The sequence below is a fragment of the Vicia villosa genome, linkage group LG3 (genome assembly GCF_029867415.1).
Source record: "Vicia villosa cultivar HV-30 ecotype Madison, WI linkage group LG3, Vvil1.0, whole genome shotgun sequence".
NCBI lineage: Eukaryota > Viridiplantae > Streptophyta > Magnoliopsida > Fabales > Fabaceae > Vicia > Vicia villosa.
In genome coordinates, this window is record NC_081182.1 from 83,051,553 (window position 1) to 83,073,539 (window position 21,987).

Here is a 21,987-nt window from a genome sequence, read left to right on the forward strand (position 1 = left end):
TAGACAAAAAGTCATTAATGATGTAGTGGGATTGTAAAGTGACTTATAATTTGGGACAAATATTTTGGGCAAATTGACTTATAATTTGCGAAAGAGGGAATATCATATTAGAAAGGCTAAATGTATAGAGAGAATTGGAATCTCAATTCTCGTGTATACTGAAGAGTTCTGTTTACATAGTTTACTCACTTCCAAAACCCACACTTAAGTTGAATTTGTCTTATACCTAGTGTAACTGCCAGTGCCAGCTAGCAGATCCCTCTAACTAGCTGATGCCAATCTGGCTGCAGAGAGACTATCAACAAAGGCTTGCCAGGCAAGATTAAACACACACAGAAGCATAAACAAATATAATAAAATACAATTCTATTCTCACAAAACAAGAATGATAAAGTGTCACAATATGAATCAAATTTTCCAATGGTAGATTATCTCCCAGAAATCCCAGTGGCATATAGCAATATCTTTGCTTGTATCCTTCAATATACTTTTCTTAAATTTCTTATGTAATTTTTTAGTTATACAAAGTTTTGGTGTGCTTGTGACCTTAAATGACAAATTGTTTTATTGTTTGATTTATTTGAAATGCATTTTTCGTTTTTATCTCGAGTTTTTTTCATGCTAAATTTGTTTTCATTTGTGCTTTTTCAGGATTCCCATCAATGGACCATCAACTCAGGTGATCATCATTATCATCATTATGATTGTTGGGTTTGTTGTTGTTACTGGTACTTCAAGGGAGGGTTATATTCTGGGGTGGACTCACATGGGAAGTCTTACGCTACATTGACAACATTGCAACAGAGAGTCTTAGGACAAGCAACATGTGGGGGAAATTGACTCTTTGCTTGTGTACACATCAAAGTTACGCGATTGATAATAGGACATTTTGATGTGTTTTTTCTACCTGCCCAAGTGGAAATATGCCGTTTGCAATTATTGTGATCTTATTCATGCACCATTCTTTTGCGAGGAATATAGAGAATGCAGTATGGGTAAATGAATGTGGTTTGTTTTGTACAGGATTCTCAGGATATGAACAAAGCATATGCTGCCATGTTTGCTCCATTTTGGAATGAGATAATCAAAAGCCTACGCGAGGAAGATTATATTAGCAATAGGTTAGTCGAAGTAAACTTGCTGCTTGACTATGTTTCAAAAATCTTGTGTACTTGAACTGGAAGGCTTTGCATATTCAATCTATTCCTTTTCTTCTACTCAAAGACGCTTACTGTGGGTAACCAAAACTTATGCAAAGTAATTGGGTGGATTATTTTGCGTATTTTGACCTCGAGTTCCCCCCCCCCCCCCCCCCCCCCCCCCCCCCCTTCATTTACTAAATATTGAAGGATAATTTATCCTCCTATTACTATACATTTCTTTTTCTGTTTATTAATATTTCTTCGCACTAAAGAAATGTGAAAAACATGATTTGTTGTCTTTTTGGGTTTTAAAGTCCTGTGTTGCCGCTCATAGCTTTTGATTTGTTGCCTATTTGTTTATTTTTTTACTGTTACAGGGAAATGGACCTACTTTCTATTCCGAGCAATGCAGGAACTCTGAGACTAGTTCAATGGCCTTTGTTTCTGCTAAGCAGTAAGGTGAAACTACTATGCAATATGAATAATTTTGAATGGATGACTTCTATAGTTTTCATAGATTCCATATGCTTTCTGGCTTAATATCTTTCTTTTTCAGATCCTGTTGGCGGTAGATTTGGCTGTGGACTGCAAAGATACACAGGCAGATCTGTGGAGCAGGATCTCTAGGGATGAATATATGGCATATGCAGTTCAGGAGTGCTATCGCAGTATTGAAAAAATATTATATTCCTTAGTTGATAACGAAGGAAGGCTTTGGTATGAACTCCTGCTATATCTTACTGCATATACTTATCTGTTACATATTCTTGGATAGAGAAGACATAAATATTAAATCCATCTACAAAGATAAGAAGTGTCAAGGGCTATACATGTTGCAGTTTCAAAAGCTATTGAGAGTTGTTAGAAAATAAAAAAATATCTCATAATATCTTGAACTTGTCTAGGAGTATCTTAGTTTATATTTTAGGTCTTATCTCACCCAATATACGATTCTTAACCATCTGTTTTGAAATTTCTTTTGAATGTTAAATTTATGTTTTTTTTTTTTCTCATTTCACTGGTTAGTACATTAGTTTTTGTTGAGTGTCAGATACATTCTTGATGAAAGATTGTAAATATTCTCCTTGACAGGGTGGAAAGAATTTTTCGTGAGATCAATAACAGTATATCAGCGGATTCACTTGTTATAACCTTGACTCTCAAGAAGCTTCCGCTTGTTATGTCTAGACTGACAGCATTGACTGGACTTCTGGTAATTCTTTGGTTGAGTATATTTAATCCTTATCTTATTTTTTTTGGGTAGTTTGTTCTATCTTATAATCAAGTATTAGGAATACTCAACTATTAACGTAAATAACTTAATAATGTAAAAATCACAAATATTTGGTAAAAATGATATATTAACCGTACCCCACTCCTTATTTGTCAGACTCGAAATGATCCTGCACTTGCAAAAGGTGCTGCAAAAGCTGTATATGAGCTGTATGATGTTGTTACTCATGACCTGGTGTCCTCTGATTTAAGGTACATGGTTGCATAAGTAAGATTACTTAACTTTTTTATAGATTACTTTTTTTTTCTTAATATTTTTCACTAATTTTTTTTTTATTTCCAGAGAGAATCTTGATACATGGAACATTTTAGCAAGGGCTAGGGATGAGGGCCGCCTTTTTTCTAGGATTCAGTGGCCTAATGATCCTGAAATAGTAAGTGCCTTGTATTTTCATATAAGCTGTCATTGTTTTCACTGTTCATACATATCAAGTAATTTTTGAGGTTTGTTGTAGAAAGAGCTTGTGAAGCGGTTGCATCTTCTGCTTACTGTAAAGGACTCTGCTGCTAATGTTCCAAAAAATCTAGAAGCTAGGAGAAGACTAGAGTTTTTCACAAATTCATTATTTATGGATATGCCTTCAGCAAAACCTGTTAGTGAAACATTGCCATTCAGGTATATGAGTGCTTATGCATATACTTTATTGTGTTATTCTCTCAACATTAACATTTGTTGTGTTTTGTTTATTATAGCGTTTTCACTCCATACTATAGTGAAACTGTGCTTTATAGTACATCTGAATTACAAAAGGAGAATGAAGATGGAATATCTATTCTATTCTATCTTCAAAAGATATTTCCAGGTAATGTTTCTATTCTCTTTGATTCCCTTGTGTGAAGAATAAAAATGTCAACGTTTATAGTTCCTAGAGTTTTCCGTACTTAATGTATCCAAGTATATTCATGATTCAAAATTGAAAGCTTACCTGACTTTTTCTCGAAAGAATTCTAATGCAATATTATGTTTCTCAAATGTTGACTGACTGAACCCTTGTTAGAGCTGTATTTACTTTTCACATTTGCAATTTTTATCCATTAATCGTTTTGTCTTGAGACTTCATTATTACCCTATTGTGTTCCCCTTCCCCAATCTTATCCAATTTTAGAGCAAAAGAAAAATAATATAAAAGTAAGAGGGCAAGTAAATTTATCATTCTAATTTATGTTGTTTGTGGATAGGAGTAAAACACGAAATGCTTTTTTGTTATGATGAACCTTGCTATTCTGGGATTCAAATATGATTGTTTTATATTGCAGATGAATGGGACAACTTTCTTGAAAGAATTGGTCGAGTTTCATCTACTGAGGACGCAGAACTTCAAGAAAGTTTTAGTGACACTTTGGAACTTCGTTTTTGGGCATCTTATCGAGGGCAGACTCTGGCAAGAACAGGTTATAAATTCTTGGCAAATCTTATTTGTCTGAGTTTATGTTTCCATTTGATATGGTTGATGCGTAAAAAATGTATTCCCCGTAATTTTGGTGTCTTACCTGAACACTGAGCTGATGTTTCTTAAATCCCTTCCTCTTTGGATTTTCAGTACGTGGCATGATGTATTACAGGAGAGCTTTGGTGCTGCAGAGTTATCTAGAGAGAAGATCACTGGGAGGTAGTTAAATAAAAACATTTCTTGTTCCACTGTCATTTTCTGTTTTTTATTGTTCTAATTAAGCTTGACATGTATATTTGCTGACATCTGCTGTATCCATAGTGGACAATTATTCTCAGAACAATTTCATTACAAGTCAAGGCTTTGAATCATCACGAGAATCACGGGCACAAGCAGATTTGAAGTTTACTTATGTTGTATCGTGCCAAATTTATGGTCAACAGAAGCAGCGAAAGGCACCAGAAGCTGCTGATATTGCTTTGTTGTTGCAGAGGTATCAAAATCGTGTGGTCGCATTTTACCAAACACTCTTAGTATCAAAACTGGCAGTATGATTATCTATTTTATATGGGCATCTGTGTGATAGTAGCCTAGTATGTATGGTAGTCAGGCATTACTGCTTTCCTGAATATTTTATAGAATGAAGATTGCCTTAGATGCCTCTAATGTCAAATATCCATTGCATATTTGAAATTTGAGAGTATCTATCTTTTTGTGTGTATTTGTTAGTGTATTGCATGTTTTTCTCTATCTTTTTTGTTGATATTTTTGCAAGTGCTATAATAGTTAGAGTTGTCAAAAACCGTTGGATAGTCAATTACACTTCTATTGGGAAAGGGCTAACAGAGAATTATTATAATTCTAGTACCTCAGAAGATTCAGTAACTTTTCATAGTGGAGCGCATTCAATAGCCTTTAATTTTTTCAAAGAAATCATTTTCTATTAGTATCTTTCCTGTGGCGTTCACCGGAAGCATTGAGGTTATTAATTTGTTGAAGTTTTTTGTGATGCAAATGTTGTTATAGTAGGGGAGGATGTTGATGAATACCATCTCATTCATGCCTTTTGAATTACAAAATGCGACATTGGTAGATATTTTAAGTGACACTGCTGTTGCTGATTTTTCTCAATTAGTTTTTATTTCAGTTATATATGCGTATAGAAAGAATAATTTCTGTTATTTTTTTTTAAATACTTCAACTTACATCAAATCTGTCTATGTTATCAGGAATGAGGGTCTCCGAGTTGCTTTCATTCATGTTGATGAAAGTACAACTGATGAAAACACCCCACGAGTGTTTTACTCAAAGCTTGTCAAAGCCGATATAAACGGAAAGGATCAGGTGGAAAAAAGCTTTGACTAATGCCATTTTTACTCGTTACTATTTACCATTAACTTGCTAGTGGTGTTTCTGCTTATGTTTTTGATGTTATATGTTTGTGTCAAGGTTTGTGCTTTGAAATGTTTGGATTTGTGCAATTCCACATTTGGCTTGGGTGATATACTACAAATCTTCCCATTTATAAGATTAGCATAATAATACTACTGGTGACTGTTTTTATGCCTAAAATGTGATGAAATCGTCTATGTTTTTGTTTATTGTTTTTGTCTGTGATGAAAGAGAGAAAACCAGAAAGACATATGATGAAACTGTGTCTAAACTATAAAACATGGTCGAATTTATATAGGCTCTAGGAAATATACAAAATAAATCCATATCCTATACAAATAATACATTGCTCCGTAATCATTTTCAGCACCCCCTCAGGCTGGAGCATTTTAATCATATGCAACAGGCTTTAGCAAAGGCATCTGCGAATTGAGAAATCATTTTCAGTTTTGTTTTGACTTTGATTTACAAAATTGCAACCTTATTTTCATCATGTTTTCTGTTTCTATACATTTGAACAAGGAAACAGTGAAATTAGTTATCATCGAGAAAGTATTGTTTGTTGTTTGTAACCTCCCTTTGGTGCAATGGGCATGATTAATTCTAGGGCTTTTGTCTTACCTCTAATTACTTTGTTTAGTTGATATGCCATTGGTGTTATATTTGTGAATAAACTTTTTTTTTTATTGAAAGAGATTTATGCTGTTAATTGTTTGCTTACCATATACTCAGGGCTTTGATGGATAATTTTTATTTTCAGTTTCCCAAACTCATTCTTTCCTTTTTATTTTCAGTTTTTATTTTCAGTTTCAATGTTGTTTTTTGTTCTTGGATTGGTTACTTTGTCATTCATTATTGAAATAGAAATATGGTGTTATTTTGGGACTTAATTTGCGTCGTGAATTACTAAGTTGTTATTAAAATATGGTTGATCAAATACAGTTTTTTCCCTTAAATATTGTGTTCTTTTCCTTGACGGGTTCTTTATGCTCTTCTTGCATAAAGGAAATATATTCAATCAAACTTCCTGGGGATCCAAAGCTCGGTGAAGGAAAGCCTGAGAACCAAAACCATGCAATAGTATTCACTCGTGGTGATGCACTTCAAACTATTGATATGAATCAGGTCAGGACATTGTTTCCTGATAATTTTTTCTTTCTGTTTCTTAAACAATTATGCATGATATTTGTACTTTTTTACATATCATATTATATGTCATAGTCACACTGTTTTGCAAATTTTATCCTGTTGTACTTCACTCAAATTCTATATTTTTGCTTTTCTATGCAAACTATTGTCTCTCACTGTACACTCTTAGAATTTCAGTGAGTCCTACCTCAATCCAAAAAGTTATTGGAAGAGATGAGAATTCTTTTGGCCTTATAAAGACTACTTTGGTCATATCTCTCATCAATGTTACTTCTCAAAACACACTCCCCATGTTGTGCGTTTGAAGCTGAAATGAAACATGGACAAATACGAGCGGCCAACAGATCTAGGGTAGTCTTTGTTATCTTCTTAGAGTTTGGGCAAGGCCTAATTCAATCCAAAAAGCAAGATCATGAAATGAGATTTTTACAACCCTCTCAAGGACTACTTGGCCATATCTGTAGTTAATGCGGTTTCTCAAACATTTACTTCTTGTTTGTTCTTGGATTAATATTTGGTTCACTAGTCGAAGTTAGGTGTTGTAAATGATTATATTATTTAGTAGTAGTCTTTATTCGGCCTATTAGTCCATTAGTCATGCCTTTTAGGTTAGAATAGCCTATAGAAACATATTAGTGCTTGTAAATTACATTCATTAACTTGAAATACATATTCAGTTTTCACACTAGCTGTTTGGGACTATCAATATTTAGTGGAGAAATATCTCGTATTCCATAAAATATATGTTGTAAATGATAAAGTGATTGGATCAGTTTTCCAGACATAGTTATTGGATACATTTTGTTTTCTAGGACAATTATCTTGAGGAGGCGATGAAAATGAGAAATCTTCTTGAGGAGTTTCACGCGAATCACGGCCGTCGCCCTCCAACCATTCTCGGAGTGAGGGAACATGTTTTTACGGGAAGGTATAACATCCACTCTTAAGGAATTCATTAAATGAAGTTACACTATTGGGCTTTAACTCCTCATTTGCTCACATATTGCATGCTGATACTTCTGCAGTGTCTCATCCTTGGCTTGGTTCATGTCGAATCAAGAAACTAGCTTTGTAACCTTAGCTCAGCGTGTTTTAGCAAATCCTCTCAAGTAAGTTTTGTTTATTACCGCAGGTGTACATTTCATAACATATTTATGGTTTGATGTGTTATTTGATCTTTGTGGCTGATTCCACTTGGTGGGACAAAGCGATGATAGTAGTGGTGGTTGTTTTTCATTCTCTAAGAATGATACTCCTAAATTTTCTTTCCTTTAGCTTGTGGACAATCACTGACTCGATGTTGTGTTTGATTTCTGTTTAGACTATTGGCTATTGATGATTTCATCTACCATGAATATCATTAGTGTTTAGATCCGTCTCTGGCAGCGTTCTATATCGGCAAGCCTCAGATACTTCCAATATTTGTTTATTTTATCCAGAAGTACAATTTATGTTTTACTATTCAATGCCAACATAATGATTAAATCAAGGTCGTCAAAATCGGGATCTTGCATAAGATCGGGAGGGGATGGTAAGATCGTAAAATGTAAGATCGCAACTAAGATCGGAAGATCCTACTCAATTATTTTTGTAAGATCGAGAGGGGGTAGCAAGATTGCAAAACGTAAGATCATTATAAAAATCATAAGATACCATTTAAACAGAAAATAATAGTACATATTTGAAGTATTTCTATTTGATATTTTCTTAGGCAAATGTAATCCTGGGAAAATGGACTCTACCGAACCAAAATTGTTGTGCCTTTGTATCTTGTCATCCTTCTGGGCTTATAATGGTAGTGGTCGGAAAATGGCCGATTGTGGCCGGAATTGTTCAATCGCACATAATCATTGGTTTTACCATTTTTTTTCCCCACAATTTGACTAAAAAATATGATTCTACATAAGATATAGATCAGTGGGGGTGAGTGAGATTGTAAAATCGTAAGATTTTAAGATTTAGATTGCGATTTTGATAACCATGGATTAAATACTGTGAAGGTAGCATCATGATACCGACAACTCCAAGGATATGGGGTCTAGCGGATGGGGTTAGACTTCCGCTATGTGGAGAATCAAAATTTGAATTCTGACTGGAAGGGATACCCGCATGGCCACATTAGTGACTGACATGCCTTGAATACAATTATCTTCAGTGGAGGGTTTTCCCAATGTTGCAATTGTAATTCTGGGTTTTTACATTAAATTTGAGTTCCTCTTCAACCCCAACCTTCCTCCATCCATCGTTTCTGCACTTTGTTTCTTTCTTCTGCAGTTCCAGCATACAAACCATCGTTTTTTTTCTTCGGGTTGTTATTTTTCTTCTTAGTTTCTTTTATTTATTTGCATTTTCTTCATCGTTTCTTTGTATCCATCGTTCCTCTGATTTTCTTTTTCTTCTCTGTTTTTGTTCTGTGCAGCCTTGTGCTTTGATTTTTGAATCTTTTATGAGTTTTGACTTTTGAGTTGGTTGTTTAATTTTGCATTAAATATATGTTTATAGTTATTCATGTAATTTGTCAAAAGTATGATCAAATAGCGGTCATCCTGCCCTACACTTTTCCACTATCCCACTTTTGGGGTCAGCCACTCCGTGTCGCTATTCAAGATTGGCTACTTTGGAGAACTTATGAGAAACCAAAAATAAGCTTTATAATGACTTTCAAACCGCTGTTGATGTTTCTGCGCTTATGTCTCAATTTTAGATTACAAAGATTTAACTTTAGGCCGATGATTTTAAATGGAGTCGTTAAGAGTCTCCGTTTTGAAGTTTATACTCTTCTAAAAAATGCTAATTATAGCTTTTATTAATTTAGATTGTCATACTTACATTTTTTTGTTGGGAAAAAACCTTGCAGAGTCCGCATGCACTATGGCCATCCAGATGTATTTGACAGAATATTTCATATAACCCGAGGAGGGATTAGTAAAGCTTCACGTGTTATTAATATAAGTGAAGATATATATGCTGGTGAGTAAAGAATCGTTTCTGTAATGCATATTTGCTTTTATGGTGAGTAGTGTGCAGATGAATAAATAGTGTAATTAAGTATCAACTATCATCAGTGCTTAGCTGGCAGCAGATAGTGCAGTTGTCAAAGGTTCTTAGTTAAGCATTTCGACAGTAATGTGGTGAAAGGTAGACAATGACTGGTCATTATACTATTTTCACGAGATGCATTTTATAAACCATGTGCATTTAAAAGTTAATTGTAATACTATAAAATTCACTAGGATTGGGAATTGTCTATTCTTGCCATATGTTTAGGACCATGATTATGCAAATTTTTAATGATCTCTTTTTAATATCTCCATCGTTATGCTTTTGTTCTATATGATTTATCTGGTGAGATTGAGAAATAAATACACTGCAGGCTTCAACTCTACGCTGCGGCTTGGAAATGTCACACACCATGAATACATCCAGGTTGAATATACAAGTACACTGCAGATACTTTCTGGTTTCAGCTCCATGTAACTTTTCCATTTGCTAATTGCTCTTACCTTCTTTAGGTTGGAAAAGGAAGGGATGTTGGTTTAAACCAGATTGCCCTCTTTGAAGGGAAAGTAGCAGGTGGTAATGGAGAGCAAGTGCTTAGCAGGGATATTTACAGGCTTGGGCAGCTGTTTGATTTCTTCAGAATGCTTTCTTTCTACTTCACAACTGTTGGTTATTATGTTTGTACCATGGTATAATTCTTAAGCTCTCAATATTTATTGGAAAATATGGTGATGTTGTCTGTATTTGTTTGTCCATTGACTTTATCTGATTTCTTATTATACAGATGACAGTCCTCACAGTATATGTATTTCTGTATGGAAGAGCATACCTGGTAAACTGTTAATTTTTGTTCAATTATCTGCTATGTTTAACTGTTAAGTTTCTCAATTAGTCACATTTTCAGTCCCATGAAACCTAATAGTTTAGTGAATAGATTTTGAATTTGGGTTTACATGTTATGTTATATCCCTGAGTTGTGCTGCAGGCATGATTTCTGAAGGAAAATGTTTTTGCTGAAAAATTCAAATATTTCTTAATCCCCACTCTTTGGGACTTTATTGAAGTTGATATTGTTTCTTGATGATGTTCTTGCTCTCAGGCATTTTCTGGTCTTGATGAAGCTGTCTCAGAAAAGGCAAAGCTGATGGGTAACACGGCACTCGATGCAGCTTTGAATGCTCAGTTTTTGGTGCAAATTGGTGTTTTTACTGCAGTACCAATGATAATGGGTTTTATACTTGAATTAGGATTACTGAAGGTTAGTCTATGTTGTCAGAATATCTTTCTTCATTGTTTTCTCACTTTAATTGGTTTCGTTTTATCAGTGTTAATATATAATTAAGAAAATTAAATATTAAGGTATTGTAAAACATTGTTATTGAGGAAGTTCATACTTAAAAAACACTTAAGTGGCCATTGGTGCATATTTGATACTATTAGAATAAGAGTTTGACCTAACTCATCATCCCTACAAAACCGGCTTGTAAGGTGAGAGAGGTGTTGCTCTATATAAACATTTTTTAGACTCGTCTAATCAATGTGGGACTTGAGATTTTCTCACCCCCTCACGTCCATCAGTTTTGGACAGTATTGGGCTTGATTCGTGGATATAAACGGTGGGTGATCCATGATTCGATCGATAGGCTCAAATACCATATTAAAGTTAGTGTTTGGCCTAATTCAACCTTACAAAACCGATTTGTAAGGTGAGGGGTGTCACTCTATATAAATATTTTGAGGCTCTATGTGTAACCAATATGAGACTTTAGATTTTTCTCAACAAATACAGATGCGGATATGATATGTCCGAATACGTATCGTATAAGTAGCCATTATTATTATTATTATTTATTTATTGTTTCTTCAAAAAGAATATCAGATACAATCTTGACACGACTTCACTATTAGTAAATCTGTTTGGATGGCTAGAATACCAGAGCCAAACATCAAAACGATAATACAGTCAGTAAGCACAACATAAAAAAATAAAACATGACAAAGATGGTTAGAGAAGAAAAGTGCTATTTTGTGGGAAAGAAGAGAACACGCAGAAGAATAAATAATGAAAACGAGGAGCGATTGATGAGACAAAAGTAAACATAATAAAAAGGGAAGATGCTGGAAGACCAAAACACAACCAGGAAGAAGAAATTTACACATGCAGCAGCTAGTTTTTAATGCATTAAAAATATTGTTTTAGGGGGACTTAAGGATCTGATTGTCTAAGCTGGGTCGTGGGCATGTTTAATATGCCACTTTATTGCTTTTTCCATATCAATAACAATTTAAACATCTAAAAATTGCAAATAATAAGATCAATTGCAAATTAGAACTAAGTTTCATGAAGTAAAATGCAAATACAGCAACACTGTGCTACAAAGGATCTTGTGCTAGATGGGATTACTTTTTCCATTATGACAAAACCCATTTCTTATTCATACAAAAAAAAAATTTAACTCTAGATCTATATGTTTATTTAGATAGATAATTTCGATGAATATATCTAAGCTACGCTGCTCTCATATCCTAAGTTTAAATTGTCTTGTTTCACGATTATATTCAATTTCTTACTTCATCTGTCCTTCGTCTTCTCCTAATACTATATTGCACTCGTATTACATATATCAATTATATTCAGTTTTCAGACTTTATATTCTGTTCTTGCTGGCCTTAAATATTGACTATATCTCGAAAATGTTTGCAGGCTATTTTTAGTTTCATCACAATGCAACTTCAGTTGTGTTCTGTCTTCTTCACTTTCTCTTTGGGAACTAAAACTCATTATTTTGGGCGTACTGTTCTCCATGGAGGCGCTAAAGTATGTCTTATTATCATTGTTATTATTAATATTATTATTATAATTTTTTATTATTATTATTATTATTGTATTATTATTATTATTATTAATAATTATAATATTATTATTATCATCATCATTGAAACACTCATTATTCATAAGTTGAATGTGTTTGACCTTTCACCTTAGTACCGAGCAACTGGTAGAGGGTTTGTTGTCCGCCACATAAAGTTTGCTGAAAATTACAGACTTTATTCTAGAAGCCACTTTGTCAAAGCGTGAGTAAACTTATTGTTAACTAATAATTTTTGTTTTGTTTTGGTTAATTGTTATGGAAATTTAGTTAGATTGATGTTATTATACCCGTGCAATGCAACAGGCTTGAAGTAGCGCTGCTACTTATAGTTTACATTGCATATGGATTTGCAGAGGGAGGTGCTGTTACATATGTTTTGCTAACTCTAAGCAGTTGGTTCCTTGTCATTTCTTGGCTTTTCGCTCCTTACATCTTCAACCCTTCTGGTTTCGAGTGGCAAAAGTAAGTTGAATGAAGTTTTAATTACTTGGTGCTTTAAATAATGTAAATACGGTAGATACAGTTGTTTGTTATCGTGGATTTATACTTAATTTGTTGACAGAAGACTGAATTACCAATTAGATGTCAAAAGTTGACAATGAAATACTATTTTGATGCATTAATTATTGAAGGAATTAAGAGGTGTCAACTTTGCATATTTAGAGGACCATAATGGAAGTTACTGATTTTAATTTGGATGCTTTTATATTTCTAAATAGATCATTTTTCCTTGTTCAGAGAGATGAGGGATTTCTTAAATCTTATTTTATGTGAACAAAGGTGTAGTTTACTAATCTGATTGGCTGGTACACAGGACTGTGGAAGATTTTGATGATTGGACAAGTTGGCTCCTTTACAAAGGAGGAGTAGGAGTGAAGGGAGAAAATAGTTGGGAGTCGTGGTGGCTGGAAGAACAGGTAACATTAATTTGTTTCACTTGACTTGATTGTTTGTATAGTTATCGGGTCAAAATAAAACATTGCTCTACTTTTATAAAGTAAAGAAATCACTTTTTCAACCTGAGTTGTGTGTAAAATGCTTCTTTTACAATTCAGTTTTTGCATAAATGCATTGGTGTTCAGTTGTTGCATAAATACATTGAAGGTTTTTAGAAACAATATAGCGTAGCTCCCTAAAAGCTATTTATATTCTAAACTAGAATATGATGATCCCATAGCCAAGATTGAACAAAATCCTTTAATTAGGGTAGTAAATAGTTGTAATTATTGTAATCAGCCCGTTAACCCTATCTGGTGGGTATAACATAGTCTTTATAAGTAAATTAGTGATTGTTCTCTATTTACTTTTGAAACAATGTAAAGAATATTTTTCGATAATAACAATAATTAATATCAAATTGAAAGAGCTTATTTAAACTAGGGAAATACTTAGGTACAGTCCCATAACTTCAATCAATAGTATTCAATCTAAAGCCTCATAACTTCAATCAATAGTATTCAATCTAAAGCCTCATAACTTCAACAACATGGATCACAGTTTTGGCTTTTGATAACTATAGGTGTGCACCCAAGGTATACTTTGAGCTCATGTTTTTTTATATATGTTACATAGAGGTTTACCAAACATATCCAAGAAATGGTGCCATGGTGCATGCTTTTTGTGATGGTTTTAGTCACAATTTAACATTAAACAAATAACAAAAACTAAATACTAATAGCCCAATCAACAACTTTATAGTCTTCATATTGATGCTTTCTGTATTAATTTCTGACGACAATTTCTCTTTCTATAGATGCATATCCAAACTCTGAGGGGTCGCATCTTGGAGACAATTTTGAGTGCAAGGTTCTTCTTGTTTCAATATGGTGTTGTGTATAAGTTACACCTTACTGGAAAGGATACATCACTTGCGGTAAACATTTCTTCTTCTTCTTCTTCTTCTTCTTCTTCTTCTTCTTCTTCTTCTTCTTCTTCTTCTTCTTCTTCTTCTTCTTCTTCTATATATTTGATATCATGTACATAGAGCCCTAACAAAATACTTTATACAAAAATCACTGCTTGTGTTGTAAATTGTACGCCATACTCATGTTAGATGGTTTAGGGCTTCTTTTAATATTTCATTAACGTAAAGCAAATACTCAGTTCTTATTTATAGGTTCTGACTATTTTCTATTTTGTAGATATATGGATTCTCATGGGCTGTATTGGTTGGATTTGTCTTGATATTTAAGGTTTGAATCGTTCCTGATAATTTTATATTTATGTGTTCTCTTTTTTCATGCAGAGCCGATCTTTACTTATGTTTATGATATTTCCTTGCTTTGCAGATCTTTACTTACAGCCCAAAAAAATCGGCCGATTTTCAGCTTGTATTGAGATTCTTACAGGGAGTTGTATCTATAGGCCTTGTTGCAGCTGTGTGTCTTGTTGTTGCTTTTACTCCACTTTCAATACCTGATCTTTTCGCGAGTATCCTTGCCTTTATCCCTACTGGATGGGGAATATTATCTGTAAGTTTTAGATTTGGTTTATTTTTGTATAACTTTTCTTGATTTGAATCATTCTGGAGCTCATGTTGGACAACTGTTAGCACACATCAAATAATCATCAGGAAGCAAGTTTCCTTTTTTATGCCAAGTGTCAATGCTGGCACTTGAAATCAATAACCACTCCTAACATTTTATATAATTTTCTCTCTTTTGTAGTTGGCAATTACATGGAAGGGTCTAATGAAAAGTCTTGGCTTGTGGGATTCTGTGCGCGAGTTTGCTAGAATGTATGATGCTGGAATGGGTATGATTATTTTTTCACCAATAGCGTTTTTATCATGGTTTCCGTTCATTTCCACTTTCCAGTCCCGCCTTCTATTTAATCAAGCTTTCAGCCGTGGTCTTGAAATCTCCCTCATCCTTTCTGGAAACAAAGCTAACGTCGAGTCTTAACACCCCCTCTTGTATATTTGAGATGTATATTTTTTTGTAGTATAGTGTTGACTTGCATGTACATTTTATGTAAAAGAGAAAGGAAGATGTTTTTTTTGAATGGATCAGCGATTCAGTTCCTTCATCTTGTATTTTGTATTTATCATCTCAATTCAATACAAACTTGAACTTATATTTAATACAAATTTTTAATGTGTATCTATATTGGACATAAATCTCATCTTGAAACTCATTTTTTATGATGAGCCAAATTCTTTGGGATACTCTTGTACGTTGCATGTAAAGGGCCTAATATTTTTCTTTTTTAAACTATTTTCTTGGGACAGTTAATTTTCATGAATATGACTTTGATGAAACATTCTAACCTTTTAGAATGATCGTTTCTTTTATTATTTTTTAATGAATGTATTACTATTTGTCATAGATAGACATCTTTTTTACAATGAAAATTAATATAAAATCTGTTATTATGTTAATCTTTAGTGCGAGAATTTGGTTTTATGATTATGTGTTCGATGATTTGGTTGATTACGGACTATCTTCTAAATACATTTTTTTCCATCCATAATATTTGAACGTGAGATCTTGTTTAAAGGATACAATGTAAGTGTTGCTTAGACAATTGATCAAAAATTGAAATCCCATGCAAGAAAGAACAATTGTTAGGAACGATCTTAATGATTTTTATTTTACAAATTCTTAAATAAGTGAATACTAGTATTACACTTTACAGAATTCTTAAAATGTATGTATCATCTCTAAACCTTAGACCTTTAATACTATTAATGGATGACCCCGCCCTATTAATATCGGGGTATCCAACTATTTGAGTATGTCTTTTATAGATGAGACATTTTCCTAGAGCATATTTGATGTATTCCAGAATTTGAAAAACAACACTGTTCTTGGCAATTAGAATTTGAGAACTGACTTGCCAGACTAATTGCAAAAGAAATGTTCAGACAAGTGATTGTGAGATAATTCAACATTCCAACCAGTCTCATATACTTTTTGAGTCAGATAGAAGTTATCTCCTAATAAAGTAGGAATTTAACTGTTGGATCCATAGGAGTATCAAATGATTAAGCATTCAACAAACATGTTTCTTTCAAAATATCCATAGCATATTTTAGAAATCATCAAACCATCTTAAGAGTGAACTACCTCAATATCCAAAAAAATAATAGAGTTTACTAAGGTCTTTTGTCTGAAATTGATTCAAGAAATATTTCAACTAAGCTTAGGCTTAGTAATGATAAAACACATAAAGGTCAGCTTCACTACGGACCATACCAAACTGTTGTATTACACTGCTGAATCTGACAAGTCAAGCTCTCGGAGATTGCTTAAGACCATAAAGAGACATGTGTAGCCTATAAATCATAGTCGATGGCTCCCTTTGAGCGAAAAATCTAAATGATTTCTCCATATATACTTTCTCTTTAAGATCACCGTGTAAAAAGGCATTTTTGATGTCAAGTTGATGAATAGGCCATTGTCAAATGGCTGCAATAGCGAGAAGAAGTCTAACTGATGACATCTTGGATATAGGAGAAAAAGTATCACTATAATCCAACAGAAAAATCTGAGTGTATCCTTTGGCAAGCAAACAAGCTTTAAATTGATCATTTTTACCATCTAGGCCAACCTTCACTTTATAAAGCTAGCGAGAACTTATCAAAGATTTCCCATGCGGAAGAGGAATTAGTTCCCAAGTACCATTGCTTCGAAGAGTACACATCTCATCAATCATTGCTTGCCTCCACTTAGGATGAGATAACACTTCACCTGAAGTTTTAGGAAAAGAAACAAAAGACAAAGAAGAAAGCAAGTATAATGCAAATGGGAAAGACGATGTTAACATACACTACAAGAAAAAAAGTGTTTTGCGACAAATAGGTTGCGACAGTTCCATAAAAACTGTCCTCCATTGAAAGTTACGACGGTTGCCACGACGATTTTGGACAACCGCCCTTTGATTTTTAATAATATTCTTAAACATTTAAGACGGTTGTAGACCAAACAACCCTAAAAAGAATTCTGAGGCAGTTCTCCAACGGTCATCCCCCATATATATTTAATTCGCGTGTAAGCCTTGGACAAATTTATGTCTAGACGGTTCTACAACAGTCATCCCTCCCCCATATAACCAAATATCCCTAAAACACTCCTTGGAGAAAGAGGGAAACGATACGCTGTCTGCTACGAGCTTCTCAACCGCCCAGTGATTTTCTTTATGCCGTTTCATGTTTTCTCAACCGTGAATCTCTCTCTCAGTTGCAAGCTTCCCTAACCTCACTGTCAACCGTGAATCTCTCCTAGCTGCACGCTTCCCTCTCTTAGCCGCCACCACGACTCTCTCTCTTACAGGTTTGTCTTTCTGCTAGATACAAAACCCTAATTTCTTGAGGATTTGTTTATATTGATAAAAATTGACGAGATAAAGGGAAATATCATCAAACACAGTGAGGTTTAGATGTGTAGTACAAAGAAACAAGAGAAATTTGAGGATGTAGACACACTAGCCATACATTCACTCTCTTTGTCCCATACCCAATGACCATTTGTTTCCATACAATATTTCTGCTGTAATCACATATGATTAAATGATGTCTTTGTCTCTTTCTCATGTAAGGATGGTTTTCTATTTCAATCTATTTGTATTTTGAATATGTTTGTCTATGATAATTTTTGCTCAAAATTTCTTTTTGAAAAGGCTATAATTTTCTAATTTCATTAGGTACTGTTATCAAGCATGTATCATTTTAATAACTTTGATTTTGATTCAGGTTTAGTGACCTTAGCTTTTTTTATCTATTTTGTAGACCTTAGTTCTCATATGGAACCTGATTTAGTGTTCTACAGTTCTTTCTTCTATAAATTAGGGAAAGTGAAAATTTTGGTTTTCATCTGTTATTAGTTTTGGCACTGCAGTAAACTTGGATTCGGTGCTTTGATTGTTGTGTGATTTTCTCACTGCAGCAAGTTTTGAAGTGCCTTTGAGTTAAATGCTGATGAATATATCTAAATTGCTAATGATTGTGTCAATATCTAAAGTTGCTTCGACTTCGAGATGTAATGGTTCTGTTGTCTTTCCTTATTCACCGAGTCTAACACAGCTGAACTTGTTGATTTAACTGATATATATAATTTGGTTAGCAAAGTTATTATAAATTGTATCACTGTTAGTGTGATTTGGATGTGAGGTGCCCGTGCCCGTACCCTTTTTTGCGGGTTTTTACCCTATCCGATGTAGGTATTTTTGTGGGTACCCACTAGGGATGGGCCACATTGCCATCCCTACCTCAATATCATCAATTGTTTACTTAAGTGCCATCACTCATACATGGAGAGTTTTGTAATTTTCTTTCCTTTTATTCAAAACAATGTAGTAGAGGTTAAAATTAATTCCTTTGATTTGGTGATGGTAAGATTTATGATTATCATTCCGATTACTGAAAAGTTGTGTCAGTTTTAAATGATATCGCCTTAACACATGGTTGGCAAAGTACTAAAATTTTGAAAGCTTATTCTCCATGGCTTTGAAATTTTGAAAGTTTTAAGTGATATCATCATTTTGTATTTTTGTTTATAGTGAAGAGAAGGAAGCTCCGGTGGTGTTCTTCAGTCGGTATCCAGCTCTCGGTGGAATCAATTCTTCTCTAAGTTGCTCCTTTAAAGGTTTGTTTTTTTGAACAATTTATGTTGAAGAATTAAATGCAGCCATCACCTCCATATGAAAAATCCCATACATTTCTTCAATTTTTCTCAAACACTTCAAATTCGGTTCCTCTCCAAGTACCTAATCCACAACAGTGTTTTTATGGTTGATGAATTGAATTGTTTGATAAAAATATGTTCTGTTATTAATTTCTTATGTGTTCGTATTTAATTAGAACAAAATAATGAAGTTGAGATACAAAGAATGGCTTTACGGAAGAAGAAGATATTTTTATATGAACCCTTATTTCTACCACCAAGAATTTTAATGTTAAGTTAGGTGAGGGAGATTTTGAACCTATCTACAAGGTAAACTTTTAATGCTTCTCTTTTTTAGCTTGTGTTCAGCATAGGAATATGGTGGATTAGTTAGGTTATTGTCTTCATGCCACATAGAAACTACTTATTTATGATTTTTTTTTTATTCAGTAACTTTTATTTTTATGCACTTTTATTATGTTTCACTAACAAACTTGTGTTATGGCCACATAGAATAGAATCCGCCCTTATTATTGAACAAGTTTCTTCTAATTAGATTATTTTAAGCACGAAATTGATGATAATTATTTCTAAGATGATGTGATATTAATCAAATTTAATAAACTCAAACTCAATTAAGATAACTATTGAAGTTTTTGTCATTTTGTCCATGAAATGGAGGGTGTGTGAATGAGTTTTCCCTTTAAGTCTTCCACCTAACTTTGGTTTGGTCCATGAGAGAAAATGTTTTTATAGTGTTTTTGTTTTAAATTCTTATTAAATTTTACACTGTGATACTAAAATTTATTGTCAATTCAAACCAACACCAGGTACTTTATGTTCACCCAATGACAAAAACAATGGTTTCACCAACAACAAAATAAATGCAACAATTGAGGATAACAAGAAATATTGACTAACTAAATGATACATATTATATTATATGCTTTTGAGAAAAACAAATGTATGCCTCAGAAATGCTACTGTTGGAGAAAATTTAGCAAATATGACAAGAAATGCTTTTGTATGCATGTGTTTTCTTTTTGGTACTCCATCCTTTAGAAATGAATTGTCATGTTAGTTTCAAATAATGTAGGAATTTAGATAGTCCAATTATGTAGGACACTAGAAGTCATAGTTAGTTTCAAAATCATCAACTTTGTATGGATCATTTTGATAGAAATTACTTTGGTATATTGCTTAGACGTAAATGTACAATTATTTCTCTTTTTCATGCAACATTTGGAATTCTCTTCTGCTGCGATACCGTGATTTCTAGATGGGTTTAGGATGCATTTTTCGGCTCGATTTTGGTGTGCTATGGTTCTTATTTGGTTATTTAATTGATTGGTGTGTTAGTGACTTATCTATGTTGACTTTTTTTCATATGCAAAATCAATATGGAAGCTTAGAAACAAAATGACTAATTATAATTTTGTTAACCATTTAGAGTCCCAACCTATTTTCAATATGATGTATGGCTGCTTCTGTTTTATTTTTGGTCTACTATTGGGCTTCTATTTTATTTTTGGCTGCTGCAGGGCTGCTTTTGCTTTAGTTTTGGTAGCTGCATTTTTTAGTGTTATTCTTAAAACCCCACCTTTTGTGGAAGAGAAAATTGTATTATATATTGGGAAAGAATGAAGGTTCTTCGAGGAAACATACTTTGAATTAAAATAATGCGAGCACAACCACATGCAATGTGGCCGCAATCGTTGAAGAAAACAAGTGGAATCACATACATAGGTGATTATCTTTAATGATAGTTATGTATATTTTTGAATATATGTTGTTTAGTTCATTTTTGTGTACTACATAAGTTATGTTGCAGATTAAATCATTCCATTTGAGACTCCTTTCTCACTAGATACACTTCCTGCACACACAAAATAGTCTTGTGCTTTCTCATTCATTCATACTCTGTGCAAAGCAAAACAGTTTCTTTTGGACTCAAGTAGCTATAATATTGTTGGTTTATGAAAAAAATTCATTGTTTAAAATACTAAAGTTGGTATTATGATCCTGATTACTGATAGACCCCTAATACTAAAGACATGAGTTGAAAAAGAGGATCAATATCAGTTACATTGGATTTCTTTCAGTTTCAATATCAGTTCCAATCATAGTGTAATCTTCTTTTTTCTAAAGTTTCATTTTTGTTTTGTTGTCTGTCTATAATTTTCACGACTTCAGGCTTTTTAATTGCAGGTTGCTATTCAATTTGCAGATGCATGTCTTCGGGCGTTGAAAGGATAGGCCAAAATCATTCTGAATTTTGAATTTTTTTTTGGCTTTATACCACTGGTTTAGTCCGGTTCGGGGGCGAGTTCTGGCATCAAGTGGTTCCATCCCCCTCCCGATCGCAGTTGCGGGGGATCGACCCGTGGTTCTCCCTACCAAGTCCAGCGCCAATCACCACTGGACCAACTAATGATTGGTACTGAATTTTGAATTTTGATGTATGTTAAGTTATGTTTCAAGTTAATTATGAATTTTAATGTATGTTAAGTTATGTTTGATCATTTGTTTATTGAATTTTGGAGCATGTTTCAGTTAAATAAGTTCATATATATAATTTATTATCTATTTTTGAGCTTGTGTGTACAATCAATAAGATATTTATTTTTTTAAAAATTAATTAGTTTAGCGGGGTTTTAAACCTCCCTAATTTGTTTTAAAACCGTCGCGACTAGAATTAAAAATAAAACTCAAACTGAAATTCACGACGGTTTGAAATTGTCGTAACTTGCAATTTATGGCAGTTATCTAACCGTCGCGATTTAGAACGACGGCTGTAGTGGCGGTTTTAGAAACCGTCGCAGTACAGCCTGGCGACACACACTTTCTCGACAGAACCACAACCGTCGCGACTAGTTAATTGAGGCGGTTCAAACCGTCGTAACCTACCAAAATTATCATCAACCGTAGAAATATCTAGTGGGTCAAAATCTATAGGCTGATGGGGAACAATGGTAGATAGGACATTAGTAACTTTTGGACGAGGCGTGAGAGTATTTTCTTGAAGGGGTTCTAGAGTTAGGTGGTTGAACTCAAAATATGGAACAAATTCGAAGATAGTAACATCAATCAATACGATGTATCATTGTAGAGTAGGTGAATAACAATGACAACCTTTTTGGGATCG

General features: G+C 33.6%; 1 protein-coding gene and 1 long non-coding RNA gene across 4 annotated transcripts in view; both read left to right on the plus strand.

The window, feature by feature from the left end:
* LOC131662079 (callose synthase 10-like) overlaps window positions 1–15,243 on the plus strand; it is a 37,910-nt gene extending 22,667 nt beyond the window's left edge. The window contains exons 23-51 of the mRNA XM_058931768.1: window positions 652–679; window positions 1,024–1,121; window positions 1,520–1,601; window positions 1,699–1,859; window positions 2,235–2,355; window positions 2,533–2,627; window positions 2,719–2,809; window positions 2,891–3,051; window positions 3,129–3,238; window positions 3,693–3,827; window positions 3,977–4,045; window positions 4,148–4,319; window positions 5,056–5,170; window positions 6,224–6,343; window positions 7,180–7,295; window positions 7,393–7,476; window positions 9,225–9,337; window positions 9,741–9,793; window positions 9,880–10,056; window positions 10,152–10,199; window positions 10,467–10,625; window positions 12,072–12,185; window positions 12,354–12,442; window positions 12,544–12,702; window positions 13,055–13,157; window positions 13,994–14,113; window positions 14,382–14,432; window positions 14,529–14,711; window positions 14,907–15,243. Coding sequence (XP_058787751.1) covers window positions 652–679; window positions 1,024–1,121; window positions 1,520–1,601; window positions 1,699–1,859; window positions 2,235–2,355; window positions 2,533–2,627; window positions 2,719–2,809; window positions 2,891–3,051; window positions 3,129–3,238; window positions 3,693–3,827; window positions 3,977–4,045; window positions 4,148–4,319; window positions 5,056–5,170; window positions 6,224–6,343; window positions 7,180–7,295; window positions 7,393–7,476; window positions 9,225–9,337; window positions 9,741–9,793; window positions 9,880–10,056; window positions 10,152–10,199; window positions 10,467–10,625; window positions 12,072–12,185; window positions 12,354–12,442; window positions 12,544–12,702; window positions 13,055–13,157; window positions 13,994–14,113; window positions 14,382–14,432; window positions 14,529–14,711; window positions 14,907–15,143 — 3,364 coding nt within the window. The 3' untranslated portion in view covers window positions 15,144–15,243. The remainder of the gene's footprint in view (window positions 1–651; window positions 680–1,023; window positions 1,122–1,519; window positions 1,602–1,698; window positions 1,860–2,234; window positions 2,356–2,532; window positions 2,628–2,718; window positions 2,810–2,890; window positions 3,052–3,128; window positions 3,239–3,692; window positions 3,828–3,976; window positions 4,046–4,147; window positions 4,320–5,055; window positions 5,171–6,223; window positions 6,344–7,179; window positions 7,296–7,392; window positions 7,477–9,224; window positions 9,338–9,740; window positions 9,794–9,879; window positions 10,057–10,151; window positions 10,200–10,466; window positions 10,626–12,071; window positions 12,186–12,353; window positions 12,443–12,543; window positions 12,703–13,054; window positions 13,158–13,993; window positions 14,114–14,381; window positions 14,433–14,528; window positions 14,712–14,906) is intronic.
* A 1,928-nt stretch (window positions 15,244–17,171) lies between these two features.
* On the plus strand, window positions 17,172–21,435 carry LOC131662080 (uncharacterized). Of its 3 annotated transcripts, XR_009301381.1 has the most exons (5): window positions 17,179–17,513; window positions 18,739–18,824; window positions 19,040–19,172; window positions 20,384–20,588; window positions 21,051–21,435. It is a non-coding gene; the product is annotated as an uncharacterized LOC131662080 (long non-coding RNA). The 3 variants fall into 3 exon arrangements; XR_009301379.1 differs by having other exon boundaries at window positions 17,173–17,513; window positions 19,040–20,588; XR_009301380.1 differs by having other exon boundaries at window positions 17,172–17,513; window positions 18,739–20,588.
* The last annotated feature ends 552 nt before the right edge of the window (window positions 21,436–21,987 follow it).